Source organism: Microtus oregoni, unplaced genomic scaffold, assembly GCF_018167655.1.
Source record: "Microtus oregoni isolate MIOR12 unplaced genomic scaffold, Mior012 000003F_ref0000135, whole genome shotgun sequence".
Lineage (NCBI taxonomy): Eukaryota > Metazoa > Chordata > Mammalia > Rodentia > Cricetidae > Microtus > Microtus oregoni.
Window position 1 is genome coordinate 2,767,259 of NW_024543062.1, and position 27,794 is coordinate 2,795,052.

General features: G+C 46.9%; 1 protein-coding gene across 1 annotated transcript; it reads right to left on the reverse strand.

The window, feature by feature from the left end:
• Positions 1-609: 609 nt before the first annotated feature.
• On the reverse strand, positions 610-27,259 carry LOC121446553 (eukaryotic translation initiation factor 3 subunit B). The gene is made up of 19 exons (XM_041649229.1): positions 26,727-27,259; positions 19,581-19,773; positions 17,114-17,233; positions 16,864-16,921; positions 16,390-16,518; positions 16,022-16,179; positions 13,215-13,346; positions 13,070-13,136; positions 12,376-12,422; positions 10,449-10,659; positions 7,466-7,538; positions 6,367-6,489; positions 4,976-5,054; positions 4,231-4,369; positions 2,848-2,973; positions 2,191-2,268; positions 1,672-1,780; positions 1,439-1,555; positions 610-1,084 (listed from the first exon to the last, which is right to left on the reverse strand). The coding sequence occupies exons 1-18, from the start codon at positions 27,190-27,192 to the stop codon at positions 1,452-1,454; spliced, it is 2,412 nt and encodes an 803-aa protein (XP_041505163.1). The 5' UTR covers positions 27,193-27,259; the 3' UTR covers positions 610-1,084; positions 1,439-1,451.
• Between the last annotated feature and the right edge of the window lie 535 nt (positions 27,260-27,794).

Consider the following 27,794-nt stretch of genomic DNA (forward strand, 5'->3'; position numbering starts at 1 on the left):
CAATAGGTAGGTCAAGCTGCTGAAGGTCTTGCAACCATGATGGAACCTCAGAGAGTCCAAAGGAATAAAGAACCTAAGACCCAGGAGGAAAAGTGAACTACCTCCCCAGAATGATGCCCGCAAATCACTGATCTCTGTCCTCTGCTGGAGGTACATGCTCTGCAGGCACACCATGGCTGTGAGCCCAGCCTGAGGTGGCTCTCTGGTCACAAAAGATGCAGAGCAGGTGGGAGCCTGAGAGAAGCAGGTTGCATAGAGCTTGGCCACAGCTCACTCTGGGTAGAGCCCATCTATACCAGTACACTGTCTTCACTACTGGACACTAGGTAACTACAGAGGTGTGTGTCTAAGTGGCTGACCCCCTCTGTACCTGTTTTCCAACTTATCCAGGTCTGGAAAACCTAAAGGGTTCTGTCAGGGTAAGATGAATATTTTCTCACAGAAACAGATGGAAGACATTGCATCTGGGATCTGGCACACTAGCTCCTGGCCAGATTTCAGACAAGCTCTCAACAAGCCAGGTGCAAGTGTGCAAATACCCTTACCCTTGAGAGCAGGAATGGCAGGCCTCAAGGCCATTACAAATTGCAAAGAGGAGTAAGACAACACTTTCACACAGGGTTGCTTTTATTTCCACATCCAACCTGCGCAGAGGCCCTGCAAAATCTGAACAGGCGCAAGGTGCTGGGGTGCCTCCAGATCTACTGGCACACGTCAGTGGTGGGCGTGCAGTCCCCTTGAAGGTCTCCAGGCCACAAGCAGGGACAGTGAGTCTGTGAACGGGAACTCCACTGAGCTGCAGGTAGAGGCTCTGGAAACACCACGGGCAGCAGGAGTGAAAGGAGCGACCAGGAGAACTGCAGTGAGGCCCCACAGCAGACACGGCATAAAAACCCAAACAGGGCAAGTGAGAGCGGAGCCTCAAGTGTCCCCACTGTGGACCCAGGGGCTGAAGGCACAGAGCTGTGTCGGGATGGAAGAACCCCGGGCGCACTCGCAGTCCAGAGAAAGAAAGCACAATGAGAACCCAGCCCAAGGCTCTCTGTGAAGGGTGGCCTCGGATCCTGGGCACAGCACAGTGACACTGCAACAGATGAGCCACATTTAGTCAGCCACAAAGCAAGGGGAAAACAGCTGGATTCTTCACTGACCACACTCCAGGCCACGGGGAGGCCTCAGATCAGTCAGTAGCACCCCCATCACCCCGAGGCTTAGCACTACACACAGGCAGACACTCACTCCTGTACTGTGGCCTGTACCAACACTACCAACACTGGGTGACAGTACTGTGCCTGATCCTCCTTCTTGTAGCACTGCCCTCATGCCAGCCTCCACTTCTTTCCAAGCTCCCTACCAACCACCACCTTCCTGGGTGTCTTCTATGCTGTGGTCTAACTCAGCAGGCACCCACTGCTCTCTTCACACTCACAACTCTTACCACAGTGCTGAGGTCACTCCTGACTTCCCAGAGGAATAACCTCTTCAGTGACAAAAAACTCGATGGTCTCCTCCTCCCAGTCATCCACATTGCTGTCCAGCTCATCAGTGTCCACCCCTAAGACAACAAAGAACAGGTTGACCCCTGGTGGCTGCAACGTCAGCTGCAGGGCTCTCTAGTCCACACCCTTGAGGGACTACTCCACTTGCAGACACGCCCAGAAGCTTGGTTACCTCCCCGTAGTTCTAGACGTTCGTTCTTCTGCTTCATGTAGAGTTCCTGGGCCATTTTTCGGTATTGCCGGAAGTCCTCCATCATGGTCCGCCTTCTTTCCACTAGTTCCTATCATGTGGGGAAGGTTGTAGGGATGAGCAGGACACATTTGCTCAACCACAAACCACAGTGCCACCATCCTCTGTGTCTAGCAACCACTGTTGAAGTTTAGAAGAGGGCAAGCGGAGTCTTGTATTCCAGCTCTGTTGTGCTGGGCAAGCCTTACATAGAACCTCCTCAAGTGGGACCCTCATTTCTCTTCTAGATCCTAGAACCTCCTGCTTCTATTAAGGAAAAGCCAGCTTCTACCCAGTGTTAGTGGGTACTGGTTCCATGCACCAGTGCTGGCCCTGTTGCCCATTACTAACTGCCACCTCACGCATGGGAGAACAAGCCAGATCAGGTTCCTGGCACACCCTTTTCACTACTGCCCAGGCCCAGACAGGGATGCGCACCCATTAGCATCCCCTCAGGCTCACCTTTGAAGCTTTGGACTGGCTCAGGCGATCCTTCTGCTCGAAGATCTTAGAGTATTTCTTCAGATCCTTTTTAATTTGCTGAAACCAAGACAAGTCACTTAGGATTGAACCGCAACTGCTGTCTTCAGATGCCAGTGTACACCAACAGCCTCCAGGACTAAGAGGATTCAACCCCAGGGCACTAGCATGACCGGCTGGGGAGTCTCATCTCATGGAGACAATTCCTAGGGTGAGTCACTCCCAGTTCTGACCTAAGACCACAAGCCTATCCCATCACCTAACCCCGCCTAGCTCTTCCAATTCTACTAGGGCTTATTTATAGCCTGTGTGGCCTAGTCAGACTCCTGGGTTTTCTGGGGAGTGGGGAACAGACAGGAAGAATAGGGTTATCTTTTACTATACAGGAGTCTGGAAGAACCCATGATCCTCCTGCCTCAGCCTCCTGAGCTTGTAGGTATTGCTAAGCCTGCAACTTTAGAGTTAGTGCCTGACGTTGTTCCAGGTCAGGTCTCACTGGCCTTACATCTCTTCAGACGCCCTCTCCATGTCCTACCTCCACTCCCCATTCACTGCCCCTTACCAGTCACAGGACAAATGCCTTTTTTTCTTCAGTGCCACAACTCCACCCATACCCCCAACCAGGCAGGGACTACAGACCTTTATCTGATCCTGGCTGAGGAGCGTTGGGGGCCTTGGTCTCCAGAGCAACTGGCAGAAGCGATCCTTGTTGTTCTTCTGGAGAAGGCGTCCTTGGAAGGTCCACAGCCAATAAGCATTATCCACCTAGACAGGACAATGGGGTCCATCATGCAAAATGTGCAAGGCCACCATGATACCTTTACTCTTAGTAGCCAGAGCACCAACCTGTACTCAGCACACTGTAAACACAAAACCTGCACCTGACTGTGCTCATCCTCTGGCAGGGAAGGTGATGAGCAAACACACAATGATCTAAGAATACCATGTCAATAGCAGTCAGCAGGTGCTCCTCCCAGTGCAGGCCTGAGATAAGAAAACTTCCCCAGCAGTGCCAACTACTGACAGCACCAGCTACAGCTTAGCCAGCTAACCTTGTCTTTCCCAGCAAGACTCAACGAAGCACTGCCTCAACCCAAATGCTGGGCTCTGGAAGTTTTGTAGACTGAACAGAGTGGCCCCACATGGGACTTAAGAGTTTCACACACCCCCATTTTGGTGTGGGGGGGGAGGGTCCCGGGGGATAGATCCCAGGACCTTCTGCACGGTAGGTGAGTGTTACGCACTGGCACCCCCAGTCCTGTAAGATCCTAAACAAGGGGTTAGAGAGATGACTGAGCAGTTAAGAGCATTGACTGCTCTTCAGAGGACTTGGGTTCAAATTCCAGCACTCACATGGCAACTCACAACTGTTTCTAACTCCAGTTTCAGGAGATCCTATACCCATACCAATGCACATAAAAAATAAATTAATTAAAAAAAATCCTAAACTGGGCATGGTAGCGCACACCTTTACTCCCAGCAGTTTAATTCCAGGCAGAGGCAGGCGGATCTCTGTGAGTTCCAGGCCAGACTGGTTTGGTCTACAGAGCTAGTTCTAGGACAGCCAGCACTACACAGAAAAACCCTGTCTCGAGAAACCATAAATACATCGATCAGTCAATCAATCCTAAACAAGTGTTGGGATGGGCCATGCTGCACGACATCTGGGAGGGCATCACATCCTATGATGAACATAGAGAATGCTACTCCAGACACTACCCAAAGCCATCTGGGAAGCAACAGCTCTTTCTCACCAGCTGGAGCCCTTTGAGCTTACAGGCTTTGTTTGCACAGAATGGCTCAAGTGTCCACCCATCGGTAAACACAGAAAGCAGTCTGCCTTCAGGAGGCATAGCAGCCCATGCTCTGGCAGTTGACCCCTCTGGATCAGATGGGTTCCCTAAGCCGCAAAGGCTTTTAAGTAGTATCCTCTCACCTAGGGTCCCTGGATACAATGATCCCACAGTTTGTCACCAGCCTTGAGAGACTTCATTCCCGAAGGGCCCAGCATCTGCCACCTACCTTATGGCTCCACCATGACACAGAGGTGACCACATAGCGGCCGGTTGGGTCCCACTCAACATCAGAGGCCATGTAATGTTCTGCAATATTCATGACAGTGCAGTCTGAAGTGTCGACAAACGCCAAGGCACCATTCATGCTGTGGGATGACAAGGTAGCTGCATCCCACAATCACCCTGCATCTCCACCCTGAGAGGTCCAACGCCCCTAACTTCCACTGAGTCACAAGGGTGGGGAAGGAGCAAGGACCAAGATGCCCACTCTCTGCTGGGCTGTAGCTCCCTGGACTTTAACCCTATTGTCCTCACAGTGACAAATTTCATGAGACTGGGATCAGGACATGATGTGCACGAGTGATCTGTGACATCTAGAGAAGGTGGTACCTGAGGAAGCCTCCAGAGCTAGGGTAACATGCACACCACAGTGGGAGTAATCCACGGCAGTTCTTCCCACCAGAGGTCGAGGCTGGATTTGCTCACTACTCCTATGTGCTCAGATGGAATGCAGGGGAGCAAGAGAAAGGCACCCCAACCACAAAGGGCAAGGCTGCCTCCAGCTAAGCACCTGTCCCACTGGAAGACACGGGATTCACAGGAGAGAACGTAAGGCTATGATCACAGAAGAGCTGTCATCTGCAAGTCACTACTGTGATCAGCCTGGTTTGGCCAGAGGCTCAGCTGTGACAATTATCAAGTGAGATGCTCCATCTTAACACAAACCCTAAGGAGGCAGGGCCCGAACCCACCTCCTCAGCCCGGCCAGCACCACGAACTGTCCCTGGGGACTCCAGAAGATGGTGTTTGCTTGCTGCTTGTCAAACATCTCTGCAAGAAAAGCAAGTACCTATGAGGGGACTGTGCCAGTGCCTCTCGAGCTAAGACAGTGCTACCTTAAGGAGGGTTGGCAAAGACAAGTCCACATACCCACTGGTCACCTTAGGAGAACTACTTTAAAACAACTGCTCCATTCAGTTAGAAATGAAGTCATGAAGAATGCTTAAGGGTGATGGGTGCTGACTGGTATAGAACTATGGTGGATACTGTTTTCAACTTCACATGCAACTGGACAAAGAATGCACTTACAGTAACTATAGCAGTGACTCATCTCTGGAGTCCTTGGTGTTACCAGAGGTTACTTCGGAGACCTGACTTCAATAACACCAAGGCTAACCTAATCAAGTCACCATTTCAGTGTTCTCACAGAACCTCAAGCTTATCATCTTCCCAGTCACCCAACACTAGGGGAAGCTGGCAAAGCAAATCGGGTGACCCCCCAGGTCACTCCTTGCCTAGACCTTCAGACCTCTCTTAGCCAGCCACCTGCCTTCAAACAGGGCATTAACATCTGGGTATCTCCTTGGCCATGGGACTCAGAAGCAGTAGAGTAAGAGGGGGGCGAAGTCCTAGCACTACAGCCATATTGGTTCTGATGGGGCAAGAGTCTCACATTCCGAGAGCTACAGACAAATGTCCCATCTAGCTCCAATGCACAGTGAAGCACTGACTGTGAGCCTAGTGCTGACAGCGCGAAGAAAGACATACCACACACAGTCAGAAAACAGCACCTTTCCTGGTGTTGTTATAATGTTTGCAACTGTCCACATTTTATACATCTAAGAGAATCAACAACATAATCGACTTTGCAACACAGCCAACTGATTCTATCACAAAAAAATTAGACCCAGGTAAAGGGAAAGCACATTTCACGGGTCTCAGAAGCTACTCGTAAGATACACAAAGTCCCAAGTCCAAGAAAGCCCTGGCACGACTGTTACAGCACAGGGAACAAGGTGCTGGCTTCCTAGAAGAAGCATATGGAACATAGCCTGGGGCAACCCTGCAGATCCACCCCAGTGAGGGCAACACTGCGTAGTTCCGCTTGCCTTGAGCCCTAAACTCACTGACTTGTGTGGGCTGTCATGACACAAGGACAAGAGTGAGCAGCAGTAGCCCTTGGGGAGCCCCAGCAAGGATACATGCTGTCTCCATGTCAAATGGGAGAGTGTCTTTTAATTACATGAGGATATATGTGTTCCCTTTGTTCCAAGTAACCCCAACCTGCCTATCATCTGACCCACACTGGCAATCCAAGCCCCTGAGAAGCTCTCTACAGGGAGCCTGAGGGCAGACTGCTTACTGATGAGTTCGATCTTCCCGTTGCTCTTTACATGGTAGAAGGAGACAGATATCCGAGGGGCCTCGCCATGAAGCACAGCAAACTTACTGCCATTGGGTTCCCAGGCAAAGGCTATGATGGTTTCTACAATCAACAACAAGAGAAGTCAGTAGCTGTCATCTTTCACAGCAACATCTTCAATTATGAAGAGCTTCACTCAACTGGAGATAAGCACCCTGAAACCCCCAATTCACTATAGATCAACTGACAGCAAAAGCAATCAAACAGAGGCCAGCAGATTTAAAGGTAGCAGGTTTAATTTGCTTGTGATGCTGTGTTAGTAACAAGTCCAGGCCGGACCAGAACTTATATTATACTCTTCCAGCCCTGGCCTCCTGCGTGTTAAGATCATAGGCTTGTGCCACCACATTGTCAACCCTTACTCCGACAAAAAAAAGTAAAATGAAAGGTACAGACACTTTGCCAGACAAAGGCAGAAACTATTTGACTATTCCAGCAAAGGGGGGAAGTTAGAGGGAAAATAAAGTACATCAATCTTTCTTCTGTTAAAAAAAGGTGAGGGCGGGCATGGTGGAGCACGCATTTAATGCCAACACTTGTGAAGCAGAGGCAGGTGGGTCTCTATGAGTTCCAAGTAGTCAAGGATATACATATACTCAGACCCTATCACCATCCACTAAAAACAAAAAACAAAAAAATTAAACTTAAGAAAATAAAATAAAAAACTGAAAGCCAAGCCTGGTGGTACAGGCGTATAATTCCAGCCCTTAAGAGGTTGAGACATAAAGACTGGGAGTTCAAGACCAACGAGCTATCGAACAAGACTCTTATTTAACAGAAACAAAATGACTGAAACTGTAACCAGCAAATTAGTCATTCAAGGAGATATCCAGGCACATGCACCTGTAACCCTAGCACAGGAGGGCAGACAGGAGGATCCCTGCAGCTAGATAGCCTAACCCATGTGCTCCAGGTCAGTGTCGTCTGGGTTGGCTACTCCTGCTGTCACTCCACTTTGGTAGACTGCTTAAGTACCTGGCTCATGCAGAGCTGTCCGAGACAAGGGCACAAAGGCCCTTCCTGCTACACGGAAGCTTACCTTTCATCTCAACAACATCGACAGGTACCTGCTTCTCTCTCATTCGGAAGATTTCAAAATTTGTGACAACACCCTGTTGATAAGAAGAAAAAAAAAGAAGGGTAACATTCTGGAGGAATAGGGAGCACAACTGGACAAGCTAACAGAAGGTGGCACTCAGTCCCCAGCACATCTACATCCCTAATGCTGGCGATAAAGCTGCCACAATGACAGCATAGTCCAAGTCCATGCTGAAGCACATCTATCAGAGTTCTCAGGGTCCTCTAGTCCATCAAGGGGACCACAGGACTCAACACTGTGGAGCAACCTGCACCATGACCTTCAAGCAGAACCACTTCCAACAGCAGTCCCACTACTACTCACTCACCAGTTAATGTGCGTCCATCAACATGTGGATGGATGTGTGTTGGAATAGTAGTCAACCATGAAAAGGAATGGAATGAAATGCTGACACATATAAATGGGATTGTTAAAAAAAAAGTGGGCTGGAGAGATGGCTCAGAGGTTAAGAACACTGGCTGTTCTTCTAGAGGTCCTGTGTTCAGTTCCCAGCAACCACATCTGTAATGAGATCTGGTGCCCTCTTCTGACATGGAACTGTAAAGGCAGGAGGAACACTGCATACATAATAAATAAATCTTAAAAATAAAGATGAATTTCATTAAAAAAAAAAGTAATGTTTTTTTTTAGGGCCACAGGCTGTAGGACTTCACCTGTATGAAGTGCTCAGAACAGAGAATGCAACAGAGAGCAGACCAGAGGTTGTTCAGAGTGAGGAAGAGGCTGGGGCATAGTTCACTAGAACACAGGCCCAACATGAAGAGGGTTGCCTGAGTGTGATCCCCAGCACCAGGAGAGAAATAACAAGGCAGACCAAGAAGCGGTCTAGAGAGGGAAATGGGGAGTGAGTGTTAACTGGTATGCAGCTTGAAATCAGCAGAAGCACGCCTGTGTGACCTGCTGAACACACTCTAAGTCACGGAGATGGCTCGCTACTTAAAAGCATGGCAATTTTTTGGTATATGAATTATATCTCAAGAAAAATAAAAGTTGGAACAGACATAATGGTTCGTGCCTGTAATACAGCACTCAAGAAGGTAAAGCAGGAGAATCACTGTGAGTTCAAATATACCCCAGAACCAGAGTGAGACCACGCCTTAAAAAAAAAAAGAAGAGCTGGTTTGGCATGCCACCTGTGCTCTCAACACTCAGGACGACAGAGGCTGAGTGATTACAAGTTATGTATGGATCAGTCTAGGCTACAAAGTGAGGCCCTGTCTTCAGATATCAAAAGGAAAAAGAAAAGACTAACATAAAGGGAAAAGAAACTGTTAGAAGAAAAATTCAAAGTATTAAAAAAAAAAAAAAAAACAACTTGGGTCTCACTATGTAGTCCTGGCTAATCTGGAATTTGCTATGTAGACCAGGTTGGCCGCAAATAGGGAGAGGACCAGGGTCAAAGGCTGGTTTGTTTGTTTGTTTGTTTTTTGATGAGGGAAATATTAAATGATCTGTGTGCAGAACTAGGTGAAGCTCTTCTGTGTTTACCAGAAACACAACACATCCCTTGTACCTGCCAGTAGAGTGCCAAAGAGTGGCTAAGCATCTGCAGGTGTTATTACTGTAATTTTCTGTGCGTTCAAAACTACACAAAACCATCAAAGTATAATAAATAAGCTAAGATGGGGAAGGGGGGCTGGAGAGATGGCTCAGAGGTTAAAAGCACTGACTGCTCTTCTAGAGGTCCTGAGTTCAATTCCCAGCAACCACATGGTGGCTCACAACCATCTGTAATGAGATCTGGTGCCCTCTTCTGGCCTGCAGGCATACATGGAAACTGAACACTGTGTACATAATAAATAAATAATCTTAAAAATAAAAAGATGGGGGAGACAGGAGAAATGGCTCAGTGATTAACAGCACTGGCTACTCTTGCAGAAGACCTGGGTTCAAATCTCAGCACCCACATGGCAGCTCACCATGGTCTGTAATTCCAGTTCCAGGGTATCTAATGCCCTTTTCTGGCCTCCAAGAGCACTGTAGAGACATACATGCAGCTGACAAGACACTCATGCACTTAAAACACCCCCTCTAACTAGCATGCAAACTTGCTTTCATTGTTAATAATAAAGGCATACACATGCACATATCAAAGAGTTATCTTAAAATAACTTATTATTATTGCTTATGTTGGACTTGAATATTCTGTGTACATATTTGCCTGGGGTCATAAAAAAGTTTCTCAGATGAAATTCAATTATAAAAGTCAGTTTAAGAAGCCTTTAAGGGGCTGGAGAGATGGCTCAGAGGTTAAGAGCATTGCCTGCTCTTTCAAAGGTCCTGAGTTCAATTCCCAGCAACCACATGGTGGCTCACAACCATCTGTAATGGAGTCTGGTGCCTTCTTCTGACCTGCGGCGTACACATATACAGAATATTGTATACATAATAAATAAATATTTAAAAAAAAAGAAGCCTTTAACCAGCCGGGCGGTGGTGGCGCATGCCTTTAATCCCAGCACTCGGGAGGCAGAGGCAGGCAGATCTCTGTGAGTTCAAGACCAGCCTGGTCTACAAGAGCTAGTTCCAGGACAGGCTCCAAAACCAGAGAAACCCTGTCTCGGAAAAAAAAAAAAAAAAGGCTTTAACCAGAACACTCTATGACCAGACAGCCGACTGTATCAACAACCCTGAAAGTACCCTATGAGTCTATGCAATAAACCAGCAGTTAATACCTCCCAACCAAAACAAAAAAAAAACAAAAAAAAAAAAACAAAACCCTGCAGGAGCTGCAGAAAATCCACATTAGGTTGCAAGCACCCAGCCAAGTGACTCCCAACCAACTCTAACTCCAACTCTAGGAATCTGAAGCTCTCTGCATCCTCAGGCACCCGCATACCTGTACCCATGCACACACACAAACAAAAACAAATCGTAAGAAGCAGCAGTTCACTTAGATGTAACTCCCATGACAACTACTCACCTGTGTGCCTTTGGGAGTCCTGTCCACTTTCACACACAGGTAATCTCCATTTTTCTGCCAGTGCAACTTGCAGTCGACCACATTGAACAAATTCCTCACTCGGATCTCCTGTCTGGTGGGGAGCTGCATCAGGGTTACCCTAGCTGGAATATCTTTGTCTTCTGGCACCCAAAACGCAATGATGTTACCGCCCGGAGACCAAGAAAAGTCTCTGTAAGACAAAGGGATTAAAGTTTATGCAAAGAACAGGTGGTCACAGAACTGAGCAGCAAGCAGGAGAGAACACACTTACTCTCAAAAGCTCTACGTTGGCAGACTGCCCACTACACACCAGCCCTGCACACTGCACAGTACAGCCTGCAGTTGTCCTAACCCTGGGGGGCGGGGTCGCATGATCACACTGCTGTGACAAGGACCTAGGCATACGGATGTTGCTCATCGTAGCCAGCTCTCAATGCAGACCAGCCCCGTATTCAGCCACTACATGACATTGCTCTTTACAAATATAATTCAGGCTGATGACTCTAGCTGCAGGGTATGTAAAGGTCAACCAAGGTGCCAAAGGGGAAGACTACAAGTCAGAAGGCGGGCGGTAGGACAAGTAAGCAATGCCTTTTCCTCTATTAATGATCCCACAGGGCAGACACTGTGACAGTGAAAAACGTCTAAACATGCCATACTTTCATTTTGCATTTTTTTTTTTGGTAGAGAAGGTCGGCTGCCTAGATTGGTCTCCAGCTTATAGGCTCAAGCATCCCCCCCTCCTTATCCTCCTGACAAGCTGGACTGCAGAAGCCTACCACCACATCCAAACTTGATTTTAAACCTATTGCAGATCAGTGTATGTGTTTTTCAAATGAGACCCAGGAACATAAAACAAAAGGACATACCAGTGTCCTCTGGGCTACTAAGTGTTCACCACCCCAGCTCCCAAGGACTTCAGATAAATAAGACAGAATGAACTGCAGTTCCTTGTCATGTACCCAAGTCTCACCCCATAGAACACAGGAGCAGCAGGGAAGATCTTCCGAAAGCCTTCCGAAGAAGATGAAGTCACTGTGTACAAGTCTCCACACTGTCCTTACTCCGCTGGGCAACACTCTTTGACCTTAAGTATTTTTATTTCTCTGCCCCTAATTTTTCATTTCTGTGCCAGTGAGCCAGGGTCACTACAGCATCCCAGTGTTTGCAGAAACAGGCAAGCAAATACTTGTTTTAAGTGCTTAACTGAGTGCTCTTAACCTCTGAGTCAACTCTCCAGCCTGATACTCTTAAAAATTGAAAACTCAGCTGGGCGGTGGTGGCGCATGCCTTTAATCCTAGCACTCGGGAGGTAGAAGCAGGTTTTGTGAGTTCGAGGCCAGCCTGGTCTACAAGAACTAGTTCTAGGTTAGGCTCCAAAGCTACACAGAAACCCTGTCTCAAAAAAAACAAAAAAGAAATTGAAAACTCAGCTGCAGCCAGGCGATAGGGGCACACACCTTTAATCCCAGCACTCAGGAGGCAGAGGTAGGTGGATCTTTGTGAGCTAGTTCCTGGATAGCTAGGACTATCACAGAGAAACCCTGTCCAAAAAAACCAAAAAACCACAAGCTGCAATGGCCTGAAGGTCTGTTCATGTGCTCAACAAACGTCCAGCGGAACTCAAAGATAGTAACCATAGGTGAGGCCCTTGTGAGGTAAATCGGGCTTAAGGAAGGGAAGGGGAACCCAGTGAATGCCTTTTTAAGGTTCCTTCTAACCATTTGAAGTGAGAGACACCATCCACTGAAGAGAAAGCCCCCATCAGACAGAATCTACTAGCTCAACTTGGACTTCCAATTTCAAGAGGGAAAGACAGACATTTCTGTTGCTTGAAGGTAACCATCCTGTGTTGCTATAGCAACCAGAGCATATTGACACTTACTTTACAGAAACTTTCACTTACTTTATTCCAGAGATCTTCAAGCTCTTCTTGTCCAAAAGGCCCATAGACTGCCCGTGAGTGGGGGAAAATAAAAACAGTTCAGAAAAGTCAGGGCCATATTAACTCTATGTACCTCTTTTTACACTTATTTTGAAGACTGGAGCATATGTCAGAGCACTCATACAGGCCAGAAGACGATGTGCAAGAGCCGAGTTCTTGGCTTCCATAGTGCAATGATGTCAGGCTTGGTGACAAGTGCCTTACCCACTGAATCATCTTGTCAGCCCTCTCCCCCCCTCTTAACAGTGTAAGATTCTGCTGAATCTAGGGAACATTACAAGCATGAAGGCTAGGTGAAATAGCAACAAACATCCAAACAACTTCAGTAGGAGCCAGGACAGGAAAATCCAGACTTCCAGCACAGGAAGGGTTGCAAGGGCACTGGAGTTGGCATTTATTTATTTATTTATTTATTTATTTATTTATTTGGCCAGTAGGTTTACCAAAGCCCTGCCTCCCTTACTACAGTACAGATTAAGCAAGCACTAACTATATCCATACTGAAAAGTATAGCCATGCACGCACCCAACCATTCATCATTTGTCTTCTAGAACACAAAAACTGCCACAAAAGCTCAGCAATAGTAATGCAGTTGTCTAGCATGCAGGATTCTAGTCCAATGCCCAGAGAAACTAGAAAACAAAACAAAACTCACAGGTGTTTCATAGATGCTGAGAGTATCCAGAGTCATTCTTGCAAAGAATTTGCCATCATGGCTCCACCTGTGGAGAAAAGCAGTGCCAGGCTGTACCAATGAACATGAAAAGGCCACAGGCAGACTAGGGCTAATGTCTACTCACTTGAAGATGGGCCAGTGGGCTGAGCTTTCACAATGGAAGCCTCTCTTCTTATGCCCTGTGAGGATGTCCCAGATAATGATGGCCTGAGGATCATCTTGAGTGTCCAACAGCGGGCTGAAAGTGACCAGGTATCTGCAAGAGAGGAGGTCACTTAGTACAGCACTTCCTTTGGTATAAGAGTCACAGTTCCAGCACACATTTCTGTGGGTCACAGACACAAGTTCACAGGCCACTACTGTTGTAAACACTTATGGAAGGTACAAGTTTTCCACGGAGGAAGGCAGAAGTGACTTCTAATTTCAATAAGCAACGCAGCTTATGAACCCCAACTCCACCGACGCTTTAAAAATGCAGAGAGGTCCGGGGAAGTCCAGGTGCATCTTTTTGTTCTCAACCTTCAGGAAGACGAGGCACTGTCCTCCTTCCACAACATGCCACTCTGTTGTGGTGGGGCGGGTAGGGCTGCTTCCCGCCACCCAGCTAGCTTTACACCCAAAATAATTACACGGAAACTGTATTCTTTTAAACACTGCCTGGCCCATTAGTTCCAGCCTCTTATTGGCTAGCTCTTACATATTGATCTAACCCATTTCTAATAATCTGTGTAACACCACAAGGTGGCTTACCAGGAAAGATCTTAACCTGTGTCTGTCTGGAGTGGGAGAATCATGGCGACTGACTGACTCGGATTCTTTCTCCCAGCATTCTGTTCTGTCTACTCCACCCACCTAATGGCTGGCCTATCAAATGGGCCAAGGCAGTTTCTTTATTTAACCAATGAAATCAACACAAAACAGAAGACTCCCACATCATACTGCCAAGATGTAGGGAACCAACCTTTCCCCCATATACCATGATCCCCAAGAATGGTATCTGATCTCTCCAAGTTCGGGGGTGGGGCAAGTACAACCAAGTACAAAGTAATTACAGACCACTACAAGTTACCTAGAATGGTGCTCCCACCCAGGAGAGGCACCAGGAAATCAATCAAACATCCCAACAGAAGTCTGCTTGAGTGGGCTGGTCTAGAAGGAAGAGTGGTGTGGATTCTCCTAGCTTCACTCGTGTAATTAAGACTAATGGGATAAAGACAACAGATGGTCGTGTACAGTTCTAAAGTGAGTATCCTGGGAAATGAGCAATTAGCTACCTGACAGAGAGCATCTCTACATTGTTGAACAAATCTTCATTTGTTCTCACAAGGCACAGATTTCCTAAGCACACGACCCCTTGAAGCAAGGTACAGTGAGAGCGGCCACAGCAAGCCAGAAAACACCAGCAAAGGGCCCTACTGCTGCAGTGCCAAGGCTGCCAAGACTGATATCCTGATCAGCAACGTTACATTATAAAAACTGCTCAAGTCTGTAACGAATGAGTTCCAAAACTGCAATCTACAAACCAAAGCACATAGGACCTAACAAAAGACAGGATGGCCCCGTTTGCTCAAGGGGACAGATACATCACACCAGGTGTAGTAGTGAACAGCCCCAATCCCAGCACTTGGGAAGTGAAGACACTAGGAAGCCAGCTTTAGCTACAATAATTTGGGGCCAAGCCCTCTACTAAGAGAAAGCCACATCCTAAGTTAATGTGCCAACTGCGCTCCCAGAACACAGGTGAGCTGACTGCTGAGGAAACTAAGCAGGCTTCCCAAAGAGGTAATGGGACAGTCAAGTGTCACTCTAGCACAGGCATCAGGCCAGCTGTCTCTCTTACACACACAGCCCCCCCCCTTTCTAAATATTTATTTATTTATTATGTATACAATATTCTGTCTGTGTGTATGCCTGCAGGCCAGAAGAGGGCACCAGACCTCATTACAGATGGTTGTGAGCCATCATGTGGTTGCCAGGACTCGAACTCAGGTCCTCTGGAAGAGCAGGCGATGCTCTTAACCACTGAGCCATCTCTCCAGCCCCCCAGCCTCCTCTTTTTAAAAAAGACTTATTTAGTTTATATGTATGAGTGTTTTGCTTGTACACATGCCTAGTGCCCTTGTTTGTCAGAAAAGGGAGTGGATTCCCTGCAACTGGAGTCATAGATGGTTGTGAGCAACTATGCAGGTGCCGGGGATTGAACCAGATCCTCTGCAAGAACAGCGTTCTTAATCACCTCTCCAGTCCGCCGCCCCCCCCCCCCCCCAGTGGTTTTGACAGTTTGCACACTATGTGAGGAGGTGTAAAGGAGCAGTGCCAAGTGCTGATGGGAAACATCCATGAGTCTTCTTTTTTAATCATTTTTTAATTTATTTTTTAATTTTCATTTTTTAGAAGATTTATTATGAATAGTGTTTGCCTGCAAGCCAGAAGAGGGCACCAGATCTCATTCTAGATGGTTGTGAGCCACTATGTGGTTGCTGGGAATTGAACTCGGGACTTCTGGAAGAGCAGCCAGACTTTAAACTTCTGAGCCATCTCTCCAGCTCCCTATTTGTTTTTATTTTATATGCACTGGTGTTTTGCCATGGGTGTCAGGTCCCCTAAAACTGGAGTTACAGTTGTGAGCTGCGATGTGGGTATTAGGAATTGAACCCAGGTCCTCTGGAAGAGCCATCTCTCCAGCCCCAATGAGTTCTCTTGATATCTCTTCCATTTTCTCTCTCTCCTCTGTTTTGAGACAGGGTGTCACATCACATAGCTTAACCTGGCCTCAAACTCACTATAAGTCCAGCTGGCCCTAACATCTCTCTCCTGCTACCATCCTCCCAAGTGGAGTTCTCCGAACTCTTTCTGGGATGTTTTTCTGTGATGTCAGAGACTACTACAAGCCATCTGAGGGGACCAGCAAGAGGAGTTTAAGCCACTCACCTTTCACATGGAGAGAAGTCGATGAGCTGTACACCCTGGTGGCTAAACCTCTGAATCTGCTTGAACTTCTCCCCTCCCCAGAGGGCAATCCCCCGCTGATGAAAAGTAGCCAGGTAGGTGCCCTTAGGGGACCAGCGCACATAAGTCTCTGTCCATCTCTGGAAGGAAGGAAGGAACAGGGTTTAAAATGACAAAAAGTCAAGCACAGTGACGCTTCCTTCTACAGGCATCTTTTTTCTCAGAACCTATTTCCAAGCTGGGACAGGAGTGACACTGTTCTCAGAGAACAAGAGCCTTCACCTGTTCCTTCGGGCGGAAACCAGCCCTGCTATAAGGAGACAGTCGTGGCCATGGCCGCTAGTACACACCGCTCTTTCTTCAATTGAAACTGGGTCCTTGACGTCATTCCAGAAGATGGATGTCCGGTCTCCGCTCTCAAAAATCACACTGTACTGATCTCTACACTCTGCCTCTTCCAGCCAGTAACGCAAATTTCCCTAAAAATAATCAAAATTGAGAGATTTAGTGCACTGAATTATTTTTTTTTTTTTTTTGGATTTTTCGAGACAGGGTTTCTCCGTAGCTTTTGGTTCCTGTCCTGAAACTAGCTCTTGTAGACCAGGCTGGCCTCGAACTCGCAGAGATCCGCCTGCCTCTGCCTCCCGAGTGCTGGGATTAAAGGCGTGCGCCACCACTGCCCGGCCACTGAATTAATTTTAATCAAAGAAAGCTCATTGATAACTACCACTCTTTATCACAGATGCAAATTCAACAGACACCTTTAAACCTCAAGCTATAAAATCTCTCCTGACTACAAAAGCAGGGGTTTCATAGAAACATACCAGGTCTTTGAAAGGCTGCTTCTCTGGAATGTCCCACTCATCACTGATCGTCATGTACCTGGAACAGAACAGGCACTGCTAAGTGGCACAGTCTGGATGGGATAGGAGGAGCATGAACAGGCAGTCAGCACCAAAGCCTCTCCACCTACCCCATGCCCAAAGCAGAAACATTAAAGACATCAGCACCTACTGAAGAACTTCCCATCACCCACAGGCACCAAGCACAGATCTATCTCAGGCTCCAACTCACTTATCAAAATCCGTGAAGAGGTTGACCCGGAACGTGTGCTGCTTGTCCAGTTTGTATCCATCGGCATTTTTCACAGCATCCACAGCATGGGCAGGAGAAGCATATTCCAGAAAGATGTACCTGAGCGAGAAGGCAAGCAGCTTGGACACATGTACCTTTAAGACTTATTATACGCTGAGAGCTTTCTACATGAACTGAGGTCCTAGCTGTCCTGCAGCCTCCCCAAGGTGGGTCACCCTGAAGACTAGAGTACAACATGCAGACCAAGTAGTTTCCTAAAGAATGAAATCCTAATAGAAAGATCTCAAGAATGTGACTTCATAGTCATAACTGAAAGAAAAGTTTAACAGAAATAGTCATTATTCCATGATAGCCCTGTGATATGATGCATGTATGCCAAAACCTAGCAGTGTGCACTTTACATATACAGTAATGAACTCATTACACATCACAGAAAAATGACACAGGGTTTCAGGGGAAACTTCAGTACAGATAAACACCTAACACAGCAAGCAACTGTCAGTCAAAGAGATTACCTTTCAACCAAATGGCTCAGCAACAGTTAAGAGCACTAGTTCTTAACTTGGCCAGGGGGCCCACATCTTTAATCCCATAGCTAGGAAGCAGAGGCAGGCAGAACTGTGAGTGCCAGGCCAGCCAAGGCCACATAACAAAACAACAAAAGACCAATGGCTGCTCTTGCAGAGGACCTAGTACCCACTCACATGGAAGTTCACAACTGTCTATAACTCTAGTTCTAAGAATCATATGAGACACTTCTCTGGCTTCTGAGAGGACTAAGCACATATGTGGTGCACATATATACATGCAAGTAAAATATTCGCACATAAAACAGAATTGAAAAAAACAAAACAAAAAACAAGGGGCTGGAGGGATGGCTGAGTGGTTAAGAGCACTGGCTGCTCTTTCAGAGGACCCAGGTTCAATTCCCAGCACTTATATGAGAGTTCACAACTATAACTCTAGTTCCAAGGGATTTGGAACCTTTACACAGACATACGTGCAGTCAAAAACACCGATGCACATAAAATAAAAATAAATATAATCGGGCTGGAGAAGATGGCTCAGCGGTTAAGAGCAATGACTGCTCTTCCAGAGGACCCGGGTTCAATTCCCAGCACCCACATGGCAGCTCACAACTGTCTGAAAATGCAGTTCCACGAGATCTGACACCTTCACACCAATGCACATAAAATAAAGTTAAATCATTAATAAATAAATAAATAAATAAATAAATAGAATCTAGTTGGGTGGTGGTGGAACACTCCTTTAATCTCAGCACTCCGGAGACAAAGGCATGTGGATCTCTATAAGTTCGAGGCCAGCCTGGTCTACAAGAGCTGGTTCCAGGACAGGCTCCAAGGCTATAGAGAAACTCTGTCTTGAAAAAACCAAAATATATAAATGCATAAAATATAACCTTTAGAAATAAAATGAAAACCATACAACACAGCAGCACTGCCTAGAACCAATGATTCTTGCAAAAATAATAACTTTGTAGATAGTTTTTAAAACATTAAGACTTTAATTCTAAAAGAAGGTAACCTTATCATCCTATACTCCCCTCAGACAAGGTGGCATTAAAGAAGGTCTGTCCACAGTGGCAAGAGGCAAACGACCTCTATAAATATGGCAGCAACCACTGTCCAGCTCACTGAAGGCAGCCAGTCCCACCGCTCAAGAGCCTCCTAGGGGGCTGGAGAGATGGCCCAGCGGTTAAGAGCATTGCCTGCTCTTCCAAAGGTCCTGAGTTCAATTCCCAGCAACCACATGGTGGCTCACAACCATCTGGAATGAGGTCTGGTGCCCTCTTCTGGCCTGCAGACATACACACAGACAGAATATTGTATACATAATAAATAAATAAATAAATAAATATTTAAAAAAAAAAAAAAAGAGCCTCCTAGGATGGAGACAGGAGCCTCAGGCATGCACAGCAGGATCTAAGCAAACAGCCCACAGTGAAAATGCAGCAAAGCTTAGACTGGGGCTCCACACATAGCACCAGACACAATGGAGGACTAGAATCAAATAGGAAACACCTAGTTTTGAAGAGAAGAAGTAAACTGCAGGCCATGAAACACTGGGCTAACCTCATGATTTTAGCTAACAGTATGAAGGAAGTAACTAAGCAGTAATGAAGGCTTTCACTACTTTAGATAAGTTAAAATGTTTTAAAAAGTATTTGAGAGAAATCCCATAAGCAGGCTTGCGCGCTTGGGCTGACAATGGTAGTTCTATCCAGAACCTATACCAGGCCCCCTGCTACTCCTGTGGGCATCAGCTCTGGAAACCTCAGTCTGCGGTCACTCACTACACCATGATTTCAGAGTCCTGCCCAGGGCCTGAGAACCAAAACTCCACTGTCAGGAGCGTCCCTCTGGGGTGGACGGAATACACAAGTCCCCAAGCCCACCGCTGTTGCTTCAGCAACTAGCACTCTCACCCTTTTGTCTTTCCATCCTCTTCAGGATAATAGTCATTTATGATTTTCCCAAACTTGGAGAAGATCTTGTGGATGACATTTTTGAGCTTCTCAAGCCGATCTGGTCCCACCTGAGGAACGTTGTCTACAACAATCACCGAGTCGATCCCATCTGCCTCCTGAGGCCGATCTTTGAGTACATCACCAAGTAGTTCTAAAGGAGGAAGAGAAATGTCAAATGGCTTCTATTTAAACCAAGAAGCACTGGTCCATTAGCTAGCAGGCTGATCATTTCTAAGAGGCAGCTACTCTAAGTGCTCTTATCATGAACAAAGAAATCATGATCTAGATTAAACAACAAAGAATCAGGAAGGGTAATCCTCACACACCTTTTGATGGGAAGTATTGTCAAAACGTACCCATTTGTGACTGCTGAGCGGTGCATGCATTTAATACCATCACTCTGGTATTAAATGGCAGAAGCAGGTGGATCTCTGAGTTCAAGGCCAGCCTGATCTCCGTGGGCAGACCCTGCCTTAATGAGGTGGAAAGAATCCATTCCTAAAAGTTACCCTCTGACCTTATCCATACTCACACACAAGAATTACTTTAAAAAAAATAATAAAATGCAAAAGACTGCAGATATAATAGAGGAAGAGCATGCTGACCTAATACAAACGTAGCCCTGGGTTCAATCTCCAATAGTACTCTTTAAAAAAAAAAAAGCAATGCAAAACAAACAACAAAAAAACCCTTAAAGAATGGCTTATTGAATGAATTTCTAGCTGCTCTGGAAACTATCACTGCTCCTTTTCACTCAAATCTTTTACAGGTGTGTGCCCACACACCTGTAACACACCTGTAAACCCCAGCACCCAGAAGGTGAAAGCAGGAGGAGCAAGAGTTTAAGGTCATCCTCAAATATGCACAAAACAAAGGCTAGGCAGTAGTGGAGAAAGCCTTTAATCCAAGCACTCGGGAGGCAGAGGATTGAGTTCGAGGGCAGCCAGGTCTACACAGTGAGTTCCAGGACAGCCAGGGTTACACAGAGAAACTCTGTCATGAAAAATGAAGAAGGGGGCTGGAGAGATGGCTCAGTGGTTAAGAGCATTGCCTGCTCTACCAAAGGTCCTGAGTTCAATTCCCGGCAACCACATGGTGGCTCACAACCATCTGGAATGAGGTCTGGTGCCCTCTTCTGGCCTGCAGACATACACACAGAATATTGTATACATAATAAATAAATAAATATTTAAAAAAAAGAAAAATGAAGAAGGAAGAGGAGGAGGGGGAAGAGGAGAAAGAAAAACAAGAAGAAAACACAAGGCCAGCCTCCTGCTAGGCTACAAGAGACCTTGTCTCAGGAAATTGAAAAAAGCTGGAGATGCCAGGAAGCGGTGGCTCATGCTTTTAATCCCAGCACTTGGGAGGCAGGTGAATCTCTGTGGGTTCGAGGTCAGCCTGGTCTACAGAGTGAGTTCCAGAACAGGCTCCAAAGCTACACATAGAAACCCTGTCTCGAAAAACCAAAAAAGAAGAAAGCTGGAGAAATGGCTCAGCATTAACAGCATGTACTGTTCCTGCAAAGAACCTTAGTTCTGCTCCAGTACCTATGTTGGGCAGTTCATCCACCAGTCTAACTCCAGCTCAAGGAGACCCTCTGGCCCCCAAGGGCATATGTGCACACATATACACTTAAAACTAAAAACAAATCTTATTAAAAAGAAAAGCAACTTCAACATACTAAATATCTCAAATATCAACAAACACCCTTTGTCCCACACTTCATTCTCAGAAGTGAAAAAAGGGCTAGGATGGAGGCTCAGAGGGGCAAGTGCTCACTGCCCACAAGCATGATGAACTAAGTTCACATCTCCAGCACCCACACAAAAGCCAAGTGTAAGGTAGGCATAGTGGTGCATGCCTTCAGTCCCAAGACTCAAGAGGTAGGCAGAATGTGGTGAATTCAAGGCCAGCCCGATCGACATAGTGATTTATAGAACAACCACGGCTACACAGTAAGAGTCTGTCTCAAAAGAGCCAGGTGTAGAAGCATGCACCTATAACCCCAAGGCTGTGAGGGCAGAGGTAAAAGGATCTCAGGGGTTTGCTGAGCAACCGGTCTAGATGAAACGGTGCTCCAGGTTCAGTTAGAGGGCCTACCTTCAAAAATAAGGGGGTGGGGTGGGGTGGTACACCTGCTGTACACTTCGGGTCTCCACGTGCACACATTCAGCACAAGAACACCAAGAGAAAGGTAAGCTAGATGTAAGAATGCTCTCAGCACCTGAGAAACTGGGGCAAAAAGACAGCCATTCTTGAGGCTATCCAGGGCTATAGAAGAAGATCCTAGTTAAAATATAGAAGTTTGATCTCACAGGGAAATTCATGCCTTTAATTCCAGACTACAGGAAGCAGAGATGGGCAGATCTCGAGTTTGAGACCAGCATAACCTACAAAGTGAGTTCCTGGGCAGTCATAGTGAGATTTCATAGTCTTCATAGAGAGTCCCTGTCTCAAAAGACCAAAAAGAAAATAGATATGTGGGGCTGGGGAGATGGCTGAGCAGTTAAGAGCACTTATTACTTTTCCAAAGGACCAGAGTTCAGTTCCTAGCACCCACACGATGGCTCACAATCATCTGCAATTCCAGTCAGGGAACCCACTGTCCTCTTCTGACCCCCCAAAACAACATATGTATGTGGTACAGACATACATGCAGGCAAAACGCTGTTACACAAAATATGAAAAAAAATAGCCAGGAGGTGGTGGCGCACGCCTTTAATCCTAGCACTCGGAAGGCAGAGGCAGGCAGATCTCTGTGAGTTTGAGGCATGCCTGTTCTACATGAGCTAGTTCTAGGACAAGATGCAAAGCTACAGAGAAACCTTGTCTTGAAAAACAATAGAAAGAATGTGTGTGTGTGTGTGTGTGTGTGTGTGTGAGAGAGAGAGAAGAAAAAAATAGAGCTGGAGAGATGGCTCTGCCATTTTAGAGCACTTGTTGCTCTCGCAGAGGATTAAGGCTCAATTCCCAGCACCCACATTGTGGCTCACAGCCATCTGTAACACCAGTTCCAGGGAATCTGTAAATGATGTAAGCAAACAACATTCACACATACAAAATAATCTAAAAATAAAGTTACAAATAAACAAATAACAAGTAGGATTAAAAATAAAAGGAAATTCTGAGCCATCAGGAAGGCTCACTGTTGTACAATCCTGATAACGTGAGTTCAATCCCTGGAACCCACTGTGTAAGGCAAAACCAACTTGAGAACACACTCTTGACTGCTACACAAATGTGCAGACCAACTCACCAAATGACTTTATGTTGTTGTTTTTTAGACAGGGTTTTTTTTGTGCAGCCCTGGCCATCCTGGGATGTGCTCTGTAGACCAGGCTGGCCTCAAACTCAAGAGATCCGCCTGCCTCTGTCTCCCAAGTGCCTGGATAAAAGGTGTGTACCACTACCAGGGAACCAAATGATTATTTTAAAAGGTCATTCATTGTTGGTGGGCCCTTACTTCCTGGATGATGGACTCGGGGTTGCTTTTGGCCACGTCTTGTCACAGCAACAGAAACTTAATTAAAACACACCAGGGACTGGAGAGGTGGCTCAGAGGTTAAGAGCACTGGCTGCTCTTCCAGAGAGGTCCTTGAGTTCAATTCCCAGCAACCACACAGTAGCTCACAATCATCTATGAGGTCTAGTGCCCTCTTCTGATGTGCAGGCATACGTGCAGAAAGAATACGTATCATACATCACAAATAGATAAATCTTTAAAACAAAAGACACATTTCAAAGATGGTAGAATCAAGAGCAGGCAAAGAGCAAGGAGGCAAGAGGCAGATTCTCAACACAGCAATGCCACACACCTTTACTACAGCAGCTATGGTGAACTCTGGGTTCCTTTAAAAACCTGCTCACCATACTATTAAATGGCCTGCTAAGCTGGATCTGAACTTAACAAGATGTAATAAAAAAAAAAAAGGCCAGCTTCTATACAAACTACAGACTCTTTCCCAGGAACTCAAAGCGTCTGCCTAGCCTCAACAATCTATATCTGCCTGGGCAGGGCAGAGCAAATTATCCCCACAATGCAACACATATTTGATTGTTAGTTTGTTTGGATTCTTCAAAAATTTATCTATTTACTTATTTTTAGAAATGTATGTCTATTTGTGTTTTGCCTACATGTATGTCTGTGTGAGGGTGCCAGAGTCTCTGTAACTGGAGTTACAGTTATGAGTTGCCATATGGGTGCTGAGAATTGAACCCAGGTCCTCTAAAATAGCAGCCAGTGCTCAATCACTGAGCCATCTTTCCAGCCACAAAAATTTATTTTATGTGTATGAATGTTTTGCACCACATGCATGCCTGGTACCTGAGCATAAGGTCCTCAAACTGGAGTTACAGAGAGTTGTGAGTCACCATATGGGAGCTGGGAATCAAATGCAGGTTCTCTGGAAGAACACTAAGTGCTCTTAACTGCTGAGCTATCTCTTCAGTCCTTTTTCATGTGTTTTTTAATACAAGGTCCCAGGTACTTCAGGCTGGCTTTGCACTCCCTACGTAGCAGGGGACAACCTCTAACTCCTCTCTCTACCTTCCAAGTACTGGAATGACGGGCATGCACACCACCTGGGGAAACAACTTGTTCATAATCACAACAGAACAGGAGACCCCATACTAACACACAACTAGACAGAACAAGGAGACAAGACATCCACACTGCTCCTCCTGTTAAGGACCAAAAGGCTGTCTTCCCTTCCCACCCTTGTGACACCCTAGACCAGACGGCCCGAAGAATTTCTGTTCTCAGGACCAGAGCCTCCTCATTATTCTGCACTCCCTTCATACACAGGACCCGCTGGGCTCCCCAGACTTGATGGAGGAAGGCTGGCCTTGTAGTCACATCAGAAACCCGACTTCCATTTTCCCCAATTCTGGAAAAAATTTACACACTGGAATCTAGGAATTAAGTGGGCTCAAATAACTCTTTAAATACTCATTTTGAGCTAGGCAGTGATGATGCATGCCTTTAATCCCTGCACTCAGGAAGCAGAGACAGGCGAATCTCTGTGAGTTCGAGGACAGAGTGGTCTACAAGAGCTAGTTTTAGGACAGCCAAGGTTATTACACAGAGAAACTCTGTCTAGGGGGTGTAAAAAAAAAAAACCCACCTCATTTTGCACCAGACAGGCCCATTGCTTCCCAGTACCTACATAAGGTAGCTCACAATCAACTGTAACTTCTGCTCTAGGGGACTGGCCACCCTCTTCTGGTCCTAGTGGCACCTGCACTCACACGCACACAAACCCACACAGACAAAGGGACATACCCAAAATTAAAAATCAAACAAACAAGGGCCAGAAAGACTGCTCAGCAGTTAGGAGCACTGCTGCTGTTCTAAAGGATTCATGCTTGATTCCCAGCACCCACAAGGTGGCTCACAACCAACCCTAATTCCAGTTAGGAGATCCAAATGCCTCCACAGGCACTAGGTATGGATATAACAGATATGCAGGAGGGCAAAATGCTCCTTAGCATAAAACAAATTTTCAATTTAAAAAATAAAGATAAACTTTTGAAAAGGAGAAAAGATAAGATTGGGGGGGCATATGGAGAAATGGTTAGTCAACAAGGTACTCGCTGGGCAAGTAGCAGGACTTGAGTTAGGATTCCCAGTACCCAGGTAAAAAGATGGCACAGCGGCACACACCTGTATTCCCAGTGCTAGAAAGGTACAAGCAAAGATCTCAATGGACAGCCAGTCTGGCCAACTGGTGAGTCTTGAGTTCGGGGTGACACCCCTCTCCCCTAAAAAAGCAGCTATATTTGACAGTGGTTCACACCTGTAATCCCAACACATAATCAAGGAAGACAGGAGGATGATCATGAGTTCCGGGCCAGCATGGGATACAGTGTGAGGTCCTGTCTGAAACTACAAAGCAATAAGGAGACACTCCAACCCCAAAGAAATAACCAGTGGTTCAAAAGGAGCTTCAGAGTCAAAACTTAGGCTTTAACATTGAGGGAACTGGTACATCAGAGATCAGGGTAAGAGGTGGGAAACCAGAAACATGCTTTGTCCACAGAGAAACTTCCTCAAGGCCTGCAGAGGGAAGACCGGTAGGATCGGCACAGTTTATCTGTTTCTCATGCTAAAACATCTTTTACCTTAAGAAATGCAGTAAAACAAGCCAGGCATGGTGCTTTACACCTTAAACCCCGGCAGTCTTAAAGTAGAGGCAGGAGGACCAGCCCAAAGCCAGCTTCAGCTACATTAAGAGTTCTAAGCTGGCCTGGGCTAAGGGAGACCCTGTCTTACAAAACAAGAATAAACCCCATAAACATACAAAAGTTAAATAAAACAATGGTGACATTAAATGGCAGCCCCTTTAATATTTCAAATATTATAAGTTCTAAGTTGACAACTATATTGAGGCTCTAGATTTTCTTTGGCATATCACCGGTTGTTCAAAATCAATTATTTGGCGGTGCATGCCTGTAGTAATAGCACTACAGAAGTAAGTGCAGGAGAATAAAGAGGTTAGGTTCAGCTTGATCTACCTGCCCCTCGGTATTAATCACATCAACACATGAAGGAAGTTGAAACGGCAGAAAACACATGCAGTCAGCTGTCATAAAAGATTTTAAAAATCAGGCTCCCGTGCAGGACGACAAAATAATGCCTTAGAACCAGTCACCGTGGAAGAGAATAAGATGCAAGACGCAAAGCGAACAGTGTGCAAAAAAAATCGATGTACAACACAAGCATGGTCGGGGTACAGACCAAAAAGGGGGAAAAGAGATAAGCAGGCGGGAATGGGGCTGGTCCAACGGCTATGTCTTACTATGGAAACCGATGGGAAGGGAAGACATTTCAGCAAGGGGGAAGACACCAGCGTCTACACGTCCTGTAACTCCCACTAGACCCTCGGAAGGGTCCAGCTGATCAACGCTGGAAACTGAAATGGCCCAGACACTGCAATTCGTCCTGCCTTCTATCAACTCTAGAAGTCCTGTCTTCACCCAGAGGTGGGCTCCCCAAGTAGTGGTCCCCTACTTTAGAGGAAGTAGGGGCGGATCGTTGCAATAGGAAGACTTCGCGCCCTCGACAGCTGTGGATCCCCTCCCCATAGACACAATCACAGCTCTTACCTTCCTCGCTCACGTCGTCCACGAAGTCCTCGGGGTCGCTGAAGGAGGGCTCATCTGCCTCTCCGTTCTCCAGAGCCCGCGGCTCCGCCTCAGCCGCGCTGCCATCGGACCCGCCCTCCTCCTCCGCTCCGGCGGCGGAGTGCTCCCGGGCCTGCTCCCCTGCGGCCTCCGCCTTTCCGGGAGCAGAGGACTCCTGCGCTGAGGATCGCTCCCCCGGCTGCGGCGAGGGCGACACGGCAGGGCTCGTCGCCGTTTCCTCTTCGGATTGGGCCGCCGGCTTGGCCCTCACCTCTGGCTCCGGTCCGGCCTCAGCGTCTTCCTCGGCGTCTTCGGTCCGCCCCACTTCGGACCCGCCAGAGCCCACCGCTTCATCCGCCGGCGGCGACTCGGAGGCTGGCTGCTGCCTCGCGGGCTCTGCCCGCTCCTCGGCCGCCTCGGGCGCCGCCACGTTCTCAGCGTCCTGCATGGGCCCGCGCTGCTTCTCACCCGGCTCGGCCGCCCTGCTTCCGACTCCCAGGAATCACCGCGAGCCGCTAGTGCGGAGCCACGTGCGTGCAGCGAATGGATCGTACCAATATGCACGCCGGGGGAGACACCCACGCCCTCGTTCCTCACACCATTCCCAGGAAACTCAAATAGGCATAAAACGCATCTAGAAACAATCATAGAATTGTTTTTCAAAATGGAATAGCCTATTCATGGCAAAAAGACTTTTTAGGTAACAAATAAACTCACTGATTTATGTGGTTTCCCCCATTTTGGGTAAGAAATAGTTGCGCCCAAGATGGCAGACATTCCTCTGCCTCTCCCGGCGGGCGCTAGGGGGAAGGACTGAACTATCTGGGGGAGCACCAAGTAGATTCCCAAATGATTTTAACACGCGTAACTGTATGGAGACAAAATAGGTGACTAGAAAACCATGCTCAGAAAACTGAAACTTCCACACATGATGCTTTTGAAGCTTTGCTTTCAATCAGAGAGATTGCTCGACTGACAAGCTAGGACTTCCCCCCTTTAAGATCTGCGTTTTAGACCCGTCCACTGACGGGGCTAAAGAACGAAGGGTTC